Source organism: Emiliania huxleyi (genome assembly GCF_000372725.1).
Source record: "Emiliania huxleyi CCMP1516 chromosome Unknown EMIHUscaffold_207, whole genome shotgun sequence".
In the NCBI taxonomy this organism is placed as follows: domain Eukaryota; phylum Haptophyta; order Isochrysidales; family Noelaerhabdaceae; genus Emiliania; species Emiliania huxleyi.
This window is the reverse complement of record NW_005200535.1, coordinates 155,775-165,589: the sequence shown is the minus strand read 5'-3', so window position 1 is coordinate 165,589 and position 9,815 is coordinate 155,775. Positions and strand designations below refer to the sequence as shown.

The window sequence follows — 9,815 nt, the reverse complement described above, 5'->3', positions numbered from 1 at the left end:
GAGTGTCTATGGGTTGGGGCCAGACCAATTTCCGGCCACATTTTATACTTCGGGTTTACCATTAGAAGCCATTCTACGGGGGGGTGGGGAAGTAAGATACAAGACCTCCCGAGAAGAGCGAGAGAGCGAGAGAGCGCGCGCGAGAGAGAGAGAGAGAGAGAGAGAGAGAGAGAGAGAGAGAGAGAGAGAGCGTGCCTCAGCGTGTGCGTCACCCCCGCGCTACCGGCGCGGCCGCCCCAGCCCATCAGCCGGCGCGAGACGCGCATCGAGTTGTGCAGCACGCAGCTCTCGGCGTGGTCGTGCGCCCAGTAGTTGTCCGCATGCCTGCTCACAGCTGGAGGTGTGAATAGACGCCGTTCACAGCCTCGTGGTCTGCGCCCAGTAGCTGTCCGCGTGCCTGCTCACAGCTGGAGGTGTGAATAGACGCCGTTCACAGCCTCGTGGTCTGCGCCCAGTAGCTGTCCGCGTGCCGGTGCCGCACTACGTCCCCCAGCCGCCTCGCCGGCATCCACACCTCGCCCGCAGTCGAGCCGCCTGTTCACAGCTGGCGCTGTGAATGGGCGCTGCTCACGGCATGCACACCTCCCGCCGCAGTCGAGCCGCCTGTTCACAGCTGGCGGTGTGAATGGGCGCTGCTCACGGCATGCACACCTCCCGCCGCAGTCGAGCCGCCTGTTCACAGCTGGCGCTGTGAATGGGCGCTGCTCACGGCATGCACACCTCCCGCCGCAGTCGAGCCGCCTGTTCACAGCTGGCGGTGTGAATGGGCGCTGCTCACGGCATGCACACCTCCCGCCGCAGTCGAGCCGCCTGTTCACAGCTGGCGCTGTGAATGGGCGCTGCTCACGGCATGCACACCTCCCGCCGCAGTCGAGCCGCCTGTTCACAGCTGGCGGTGTGAATGGGCGCTGCTCACGGCATGCACACCTCCCGCCGCAGTCAAGCCGCCGTGCGCAAAAGTGTGGCCGGCGTCGAGCTCGGAGAAGAAGGCTTCGGCCGCGCCGCGAAGGAGCGGGTCGCCCGACGCCTGAGCGAGAGCGTGTCATGTGCTGTGCTGAAGGGACTCGTACCGAGCGGCCACGCTGGAGGCGGGGGGCGCGGGGCTGGGGAGGGGAGGGGTTCGAGGAGGCGCCAGGCAGGGGCTTTGGGCTTGGGAGAGGGCGGCTCCAGGAGAGGTCGCCTCGTACCGCCCCATCGCACCGAGCAGCATGGGCAGGTGCGCATTCGCGTGCAGCTTCTCGATCGCTCCCGCGGCGGCGGCGGCGGCGGCGGCCCGCAGCGCGTCGCGCTTCTCCGCGCTCGCCATCGGCGCCGACGCCGCGTCGTCGAGCGGCGCGGCGAGGGAGGCTGCGAGGGCGAGCGGGCGAATGAAGCACGGCCGCTCGAATCTGGCCGCGAGGTTTGCCCACGCCGGATCGCCCGAGAGAAGAGAGAGGTCCCCCAGGGCCTCCGACATGCCGCCAACCTCTTGGTTGATGAAATCCTCCCACCGCTCGCGGCCGCCCGCAGACCACATAGCGTCGACACGCCTAATCTCGAGTAATCTCGAGCAATCTCGGGTACTCTCGGGTCCTCTCGGGCAGACCACATCGCATCGGCACGCCCGCGAAGGTGCGACGCCAGCTGCAGCGCGACGGTCAAGGCCGCAGCGCCCGACGTTGTGCTCGGCCACAGCTGCCGGTGCGCAATCAGACCGGCAAGGAGCTTGTGCATAACGTAGTAGGGCACCCATGGCCCGGGCGGCTTGCCCGCCTGTTCACAGCTGGCGGTGTGAATAGGCGCTGTTCACAGCATGACGTAGTAGGGCACCCAAGGCCCGGGCGGCTTGCCCGCCTCCGTGAGAGCAAACTCGGCCTCGGGGAAGGCGGAGACGTAGCCTCCGGCGCCGAGCTTGGCTTGACACTCGGCGAGCCCTCGCACGACCGCGCCACAGCGGGCGAGCAGCGCCGCTCGCTCCGTCTCGTCCCCCGTCGAAGCAGCGGCGGCGGAAGCGGCGTGCAAGTAATGGCCTACGAACTCGCCACGTAGGCCCGAGCCGCCGCTCTCCCAGCCGCCGTACGCCGGCGCCGCTTTGAGCGGAGGCAGGCCCGCCGTCACGCGGAAGAAGTGGAGCAGCCGGTCGACGTCGAGCGCGAGGAGCCAGGCAGTGTTGACGCGGCTGGCGTGCTCAAAGTGGGAGCCCGGGAGCAGACGCACGTCGTGGAGTGACACGCTGCGAAGCGCCAGCCGCGCCTCCCCTCTCTTGTCGACCGCCGCCGCCTCCCCGCCGCCGCCGCCGCCGCCGCCGCCGCCGCCGCCGCCGCCGCCGGCGATGCTGCCCACACTTTGGCTGAAGGAGGTTGAGGTGGCGGCACGAACCGGCCTGCGCTGCACCTTGGCCTTGCCGCCGTACGGGAAGTACATCGGGCCCGCGTAGCTCGAGCACTCCATGGCCGACTCCTCGACCCGCGGCACGGTCGCCTAGGCGAGTAGCAGGGTGTCACAGCAGCCTTTCACGCGCAGGAGGGTTGTCGCTTTGTGTTATGCGCACGTGTGGCGCAGCGACTGCGAACGTGGCCGCGAAGAGTTCGGCGGTGCGTCCGACGCGCTGGCTCGCCTCGAAGGCGGAAGGGAAGTGTCGCGCGTGCCGCTTCCACTCCGAGTTCCACGCAGCCGTCATGTTCCGCCGGTTGCCAGCTGAAGAGTGCAGCGCGAGCAGGTACGAGTGAGACCAGTCACTGAACCAGTAGATGCGAAGGACGGTACAGATGAGGACTGCGACAGCGATGAGGACCGCTGGAGAGCTCGGGTTCAGGCGCGAGCGGCGCTTCCCTGAGGCTCTTGCCTGGGAGTTGGTTCGCGGGCTGCTCATCGACCTGTACCGTCACAGCCACAGACAAGAGGCCCGGACGCGCGTTTCTTCTCCTCGCGTCATCGGAGACAAGGTTCTCTCGAGGTTCTCGAGGTGGATATCCTTTGGCCGCGTTGGGTAGCGAGGATTGGTGTAACCCGAGCCACGGAGGCGTGTTTTCTGACGGCCGACCGTCAGTGCACGGAGTTGCCACTTCTCCGACTGCCCCGGCTAGTTCACGAGTTTCGCGGGAGTGACCCCATGCGTCAAACCCGAGACCTAGCGCGGGTGGGTTGGAGGGGGCTCGCCCCGTTCCTCCCCATCGAGGTGGATATCCTTTGGCCGCGTTGGGTAGCGAGGATTGGTGTGACGCGATCCACGCAGGCGTGTTCGGGCGTGTTTTCTGACGGCCGACCGTCAGTGCACGGAGTTGCCCCTTCTCCGACTGCCCCGGCTAGTTCCCGAGGTTCTCGAGGTGGATATCCTTTGGCCGCGTTGGGTAGCGATTCCCGTGTGAAGAACGACCGAGAGACGCTGCTTCTGCAGCCCCCAGCCAATTCTTAGTGGTCCAAGTCACCTCATCGAGGTACTACTGGGCCCGCGTCAGCCCGCGTCAGCCACCCTGCCCCCCCTGGTATGCCAGCGTCCGGTCCCTTGCCCTCTCTCGCCCAGTTGCTCTTCCATAGGGCCCCAAATTACGTGTGAGTGTTAGAGTTGTTTGGTATTGCTAAAAATCTCTCTCTCTTCCATTCTTGCGGGACTTGCTGCATATTATCTCGAGGTTCTCGAGGTGGATATCCTTTGGCCGCGTTGGGTAGCGCGAGGATTGGTGTGACGCGATCCACGCAGGCGTGATTTCTGACGGCCGACCGTCAGTGCACGGAGGTGCCCCTTCTCCGCTTGCCCGTCAAAAGAAAGCCAATTCTTGACTTGGGCCCTCGGGGAGGCCTGCGGGCGAACTTCTCTCGAGGTCTCGAACGTCAAGTGCCCGCCGGCCCCCGGACCAGTTCCGCGAGCGCTCGTCAGCGGGTGGTGTGCGGTTCTTGCCGTAGTTCCTCTTCGGTCGCCTAGCCCCGGCGCCGTCTGGCGGACGCCTGCGTGTCACGAGTGCGAGCCGCTCGCGGTTCGTACGCCCGCTTGCGGGTTCGAGTGGCGGGCTATCCCGCTTGCGGGATGGCTTAGCGGGTTCGAGCCGTCACACATTGGCTGCCGGGGTGTGCCGAGGGGGGGCTGGGTGGGCGGTAAGCCGTCATTGCCCGGCGCTGCTTCGTGCTTGCAGCGCTCTGGGTGGTAGTGGCGGCGCTCCAAGAGTGGTGCTCTTGGGAAGAGGTTCCTCCTTTCCGCTCCCCCCCCGCAAGGCGCGAGACACACACGGATAACCTACATAGCCGCTGCGCGGCTATCTCCGAGCATCACTGCATGTCATTTCTTACTTTTTAATTAATTAAACCCATAACACATCAATTACATCTCCCGACACATGCATACAATCACGGTAGTGTGGCGAGACCTGTGCCTTTAAAGTTAGGCGGACACGCAGCTCGCATACGTCCCGTGCAAGATACACCGCGCCGCTGCCACGGTGGGTCGCCAGTGGGTGTTTTTGCCACTGAGTTCTGGCGCCGTGGACTTACGCCTGTGAAGGGCTATAGCTGCGGGTTAGAGAGAGGAGTCCCAGTCGTTTTCCGTCGCGCCGCCATGTGGTGCTCGTACTGCGCTGCTTTACCATTTACCAAGGTAGTCATCCATGGAACCATGCTGCTCTCGTATCGTCTTACACATTTTCCAGTAGCCTGGGCCGCGCACTCGTTTACCTGCGCTTGAGCCGGACTTTCACCGATTGTCGTTCGCTATTGTCTTTGGCACCAGGGTCGTTCGTCTTAGCCTCGTTTTCTAGTCTCCTTGCGGGTCATCACCGGGGCATTCCTTGAATAGGCAGCTCCAGCTGCCGCCGTTCGGCTCGGTGGCCTGCACCCCACTCTGTTGGTCGCTTGGATAGATGTTGCCATGCGAGTCCCACTGCACCTTGATGCATGCAGGGTTCGCGAGGCAGTAGCTGATGGCGTAATTTGGCGTACCGGTCAAGCCCTGGGCCATGTACGGTGGGGCACCACAGCCGCCCGGCCCGCGCGAGACCATGACGCACCGGTTGCTATCGGCTGGCCGGTAAGCAGATTGTGAGAGTGCTACTGATGTCCATTGCGCATCTGCTGTCAATGGAACACTACCCGGCCAAATGAGCTTCCATTGGCAGTTGGGGTAATTGTTTTCTTTGGCGCAAGAGTGCATCGTGAGATACTTTCCGGCAGAGGTGCCGCCGCTCGCGTGAATGTACGTGGCCCTGTCGGACGCCCTGATGTAGTACGTCCCTGGCCGCGTGCTACTTGGCTCGAGAATCCATTGGCAGTTGGCGTTATTGTTTTCTTTGGGGCAATCGTGCATAGTGAGAGGCTGTCCGGAAGAGGTGCCGCCCGACGCGTGAATGTACTGGGTTCCGCCGGCCACCTTGATGTAGTACGCCCCAACCCGAGTCTCACTTGGCTCGAAGATCCACTGGCAGCCGGCATCCGAGCTACACGTGCCCATGCTGAGAGAACTCCAGGATGTGCCAGCCGGCATGGAAAACCACGTGGCTCTGTCGGACGCCTGGATCGTAGTGGGCCCGTCGGTCCTAACACCACCCGGCTGATCTGAACAGTATTTAACAGCAGTGCCCGGAACACTACCCGGCCAAATGAGCTTCCATTGGCAGTTGGGGTAATTGTTTTCTTTGGGGCAAGAGTGCATCGTGAGATACTTTCCGGCAGAGGTGCCGCCGCTCGCGTGAATGTACGTGGCCCTGTCCAACTCCAAGTGCTCCCTGTCGGACGCCCTGATGTAGTACGTCCCTGGCCGCGTGCTACTTGGCTCGAGAATCCATTGGCAGTTGGCGTTATTGTTTTCTTTGGGGCAATCGTGCATAGTGAGAGGCTGTCCGGAAGAGGTGCCGCCCGACGCGTGAATGTACTGGGTTCCGCCGGCCACCTTGATGTAGTACGCCCCAACCCGAGTCTCACTTGGCTCGAAGATCCACTGGCAGCCGGCATCCGAGCTACACGTGCCCATGCTGAGAGACCAGGATGTGCCAGCCGGCATGGAAAACCACGTGGCTCTGTCGGACGCCTGGATCGTAGTGGGCCCGTCGGTCCTAACACCACCCGGCCAAACCGAGGACCACATCACCCCTTTGCACTCCGGATCCTGATCGCACGCATCCCTGCCCTTCTCAAAGCAGTCGGCTTCGCCGCTGCAGAACCCAGGAGGACTCGCTCCTTTGTAGGTGCACCGCTTCCCCCCTTTTGGCTCGGTGTAGACACCCGGCGTGTAGATCTCTTGAAGGAGCATCTGGCTCTGGCACTTCCTTCCTAGCTGGCAGGCGGGAAGATACTTCGAGGGTGGGGTGGGGTCGCATTGCCCGTCAAGCCAGAAGCCGTTATCTTCAGGGCAGCTTCCCTCAGAGAAGCCGTAGTATGCAAACAGAACGTCACGGTGGTTCATAGCCCTGAGCTCTGTCAATCCCAGGCCATCGGAATTAGTGTTTTCAATTGCGTACTGCCGTCCCCGCAGTATTATGGCTTCGATGGCCATCCATTGATTGTTCGCCTGGCAATATTGAACGTTACAATAGCTGCCTAGCAACGGTTGGACATCCTCTGTTTCGAGATCGCGAAGAACAAGACCGCCCGGCGATCCTGCATACTGCCAGCCACCCACCCTCAGCTGTAGTTTGCTTCCTATGAATTGCTCGTTGTCATCGAACTGGCAGCGCTGCCAGTGCTCGTGCTCCAAAAGCAATACGTCGTGGGCGAGAGGGTCGCCAGGAAGGACTCCGGTACGAAATTCTGCAAAGCAGTCGTTTGGCCCAGCGTGCGCCATGACGGAGTATTTTGAAGCGGTACCGGTCTCGGAAGCGATCTCGGGTAATCTCGGGCAATTAATTACCGACACCAATCGCGAGCGAGTGGCCGTGGACGAGTTTTTGCGAGTTGCTCATGCGATCGCCGTACGTACCGTAGGCTAGGGCCGTTGACGGGGTATTTGTACGTAAGGTTTAAGCTTGCGCAAAGGTAAGAGGTAGGGTAAACTTCTCACACGTGCACACACGTAAAAGTCGACGTAGCCACTGCGCACGCACAGGACTTTTGAATTGGAAACGTTTTTCTTCCAAAAATACAGAAACACTAACTCAGCGCAATTTGTGGAATCTTTCTCGCCACACATTCGGCACAAAGTAACTCTGCCCGGCAAGAACCGAACTAGTACACAACCGTACCTCACCACACACCATGGCTGTATGCGTTGGCAGGCGGGATCGCTCGTAATTCGCGCGCACTCCGCATTGCGCGCGACGTATTGTCTACTGACGTACTATTACCCATTCTCGGCTGCTGCAGTTCTCACGTGTTCTCCGCCGCGCGCGCCGCCCGCAACGGAAGACCGTTCTACGTGTCGCGGCCTCCTCCCAGTGTGGCCTTCTAGTGTATGTGGCAATCTAGTGCCCCCCCCCTCGCAAACGCGCATGGGGGGCATCGCACTCCCCAACTAGTCTGCGCCCGGCGAGTACGCTCCGTCCGACTCGGCGGCGGGCGACTCAGCGATGTCAGCCGCGGCAGCGCCAAACCCCTCCGTGCCGGCGGGAGCGGCCAAAGCCTCCCCCGCCTCCTCCTCCTCGGGGCCCGGGCTGTACGCGCCCTCCGACTCGGCCCCTGGCGAGTAGGCGCCCTCCAGATCGGCGTGAGCAGCGGCAGAAGCGGCAGGTGCGGCAGCGGCCTCCTCCGCCGCCAACGACGCAGCGACAGCGCCGGCCGCCGGGCACGTCGCAGGGGGAGCGGCCGAAGCCTCCAGTGTGTCCTCGGCGCCGGGAGAGTAGGCGCCCTCTGAGCCCTCGCCGCCGGGAGAATACGCTGAGCCCTCGCGGCCGGGAGAATAGGCTCCGTCGGACGCCGCGCCAGCGGGAGCGGCGGCGGTGGCGGCGACGTCTCTCGCCGATCCGGTTCCGGCCGCGGCAGGCGCACAGTGAGCAGACGCGCAACAACCTGGCGGACGGCCTCTGCTCCAGCTGCCATGCCCGCTGCTACCGCTCCCTCCGCCTCCTCCTCCTCCGCCGCCATCGCCGCCGCCTCCTCCTCCGCCGCCGCCTCCGCCTCCGTCGTCGTCGCCGCCGCCGCCGCTGTCGCCACCGCCGCCGCCGCCACCGCCTCCATCGCCGCCACCACTCCCGCCCCAACCACGCACGTGCCTTGCAGCACCTCCGCCTCCCCAGCCGCGCCCACTCGCGCTGCGCCCGCCGCTATCGCAGCCTCCGCCTCCACCGCCTCCCCAGCCGGCTCCTCCACCGCCTCCCCAGCCGCCTCCTCCACCGCCTCCGCAGCCGGCTCCTCCACCGCCTCCCCAGCCGCCTCCTCCTCCGCCACCCCAGCCGCCTCCTCCTCCGCCACCGTGACCGTCACCTCCTCCGCCGACACGGCTGCTGGCGCCCCATCCTCCCAAGCTGCCACCGCCACCGCCGCAGCTGCCGCCTCCGCCGCCGCCGCCGCCTCCGTGTCTGACTGCTGCGCCGCCGCCGCCGCCGCCAGGCTTCGGCGTGCTGCACTTGAAGCAAGCGTGCTTCCATCCGAAGACGTTGAGTCCGCACCCGGGGCACGTCCAATCGCCAGCGCGCACCTACGGTGGGGCGAGGTGAGGCCAGCTTCTTCACACACACAGCCCAGACAGGCGGGAACCGACACGGCATTCAATGTGTGAAGGCCCGGTGCACGTGGAGCAACCATCCCCCTTCTAGACACTACGGTGAGGTACGGTGAGGCGAGGTCAACTTCTCCACACACACACGAGGTAGTAGGGCATGGGCCAGGCAGCGCCCGCATCTCCGATTCCCAGACAGGCGGGAACCGGCGCGGCATTCAATGTGCAAGCCTAGAAGTGCACGTGGAGCAGCCATCCCCCCCCTTCTAGACTCTCCCTTCCCACGGACGCACCTCCCACCCGTTGCCGCCGCAGCCTCCGCCGCCGCCGAGCCCCGCGTCGCCGCCACGGCTGCCGCAGCCTCGCCCCCCGCCGGAGCCCCCGCCATAGCCGCCAGAGCCTCCGCTGCCTGCGCCGCTGTAGGACGCGCCACCGCCGCCGCAACCGCCCTTGCCGCCGCCCGTGCCGCCGCCACCGTAGCCGCAGCCGCCCCCGACGCCGCCCCCGACGCCGCCCCCGACGCCGGCGCCGACGCCGGCGCCGACGCCGGCGCCGCCGCCCGTGGAGAGCCACGACTCAAAGGGAAGAAGGGGGAGCGGCGGCTGCGGAGGCGCGGGCGGGGGCGGGAATAGCGCCAGGCAGGCGCCGAAGCTGCCGCTGCTGCTGCCGGGGCCAAAGCCAGGGCCGATCCCGCCGCCGCCAGAGCCGCTCCCGCCATAGCCGCTACCGCCATAGCTGCCGCCGCCATAGCTGCCGGGATAGCCGCTTCTCCCGCCGCCACCGCCTCCGGAGCCGATCCCGAGGGAGGGCGGGAGCGTGGGGGGCGCGCAGAGCGCGTCGCCAGACGCGGCGCGCAGCGGCGGCGGCGCCATCGACGGCGGCGGTGCAGCCCACGGCAGCGGGCCGAGAGCCGCGACGGCCGAGAGGCTGCTGGCGGCCGCCCTGCCACTGCGGCCGGGGTCCGCGCGAGAGCCGCCGGTGGTCCGCGCGAAACAACCCATGCCGGTGGTCCGCGCGAACGCCGCGAGGGTGTCTCGCCTGTTCACAGCAAGAGGTGTGAAGAGACGCTGTTCACAGTGGTCCGCGCGAACGCCGCGAGGGTGTCTCGCCGCGCGGAGGCTTCGGAGAGAGAAAGGTCCTGATGAACGTGCGACAGAGCGGAAGAGGGCTCTTGCCCGTAGTTGACTCGGGCCAGTTATGGGTGGCGGTGGTGGCGGTGGCGGTGGCGGTGGTGGCGGCGGTGGTGGCGGTGGTGGCGGTG

At 65.3% G+C, this 9,815-nt stretch overlaps 2 protein-coding genes across 2 annotated transcripts in view; both read right to left on the bottom strand.

Moving 5' to 3' along the window:
• EMIHUDRAFT_234719 (hypothetical protein) overlaps nt 1-2,851 on the bottom strand; it is a gene marked incomplete at both ends in the record, with an annotated part of 6,021 nt that extends 3,170 nt beyond the window's left edge. Inside the window, 9 exons of the mRNA XM_005781100.1 lie at nt 213-324; nt 435-534; nt 721-741; nt 928-1,027; nt 1,466-1,529; nt 1,586-1,752; nt 1,810-2,166; nt 2,374-2,460; nt 2,531-2,851. Of these exons, the coding sequence (XP_005781157.1) occupies nt 213-324; nt 435-534; nt 721-741; nt 928-1,027; nt 1,466-1,529; nt 1,586-1,752; nt 1,810-2,166; nt 2,374-2,460; nt 2,531-2,851 (1,329 nt within the window). The remainder of the gene's footprint in view (nt 1-212; nt 325-434; nt 535-720; nt 742-927; nt 1,028-1,465; nt 1,530-1,585; nt 1,753-1,809; nt 2,167-2,373; nt 2,461-2,530) is intronic.
• A 4,560-nt stretch (nt 2,852-7,411) lies between these two features.
• EMIHUDRAFT_114117 (hypothetical protein) overlaps nt 7,412-9,815 on the bottom strand; it is a gene marked incomplete at both ends in the record, with an annotated part of 6,959 nt that continues 4,555 nt past the window's right edge. Inside the window, 3 exons of the mRNA XM_005781099.1 lie at nt 7,412-7,780; nt 7,885-8,533; nt 8,855-9,592. Coding sequence (XP_005781156.1) covers nt 7,412-7,780; nt 7,885-8,533; nt 8,855-9,592 — 1,756 coding nt within the window. The remainder of the gene's footprint in view (nt 7,781-7,884; nt 8,534-8,854; nt 9,593-9,815) is intronic.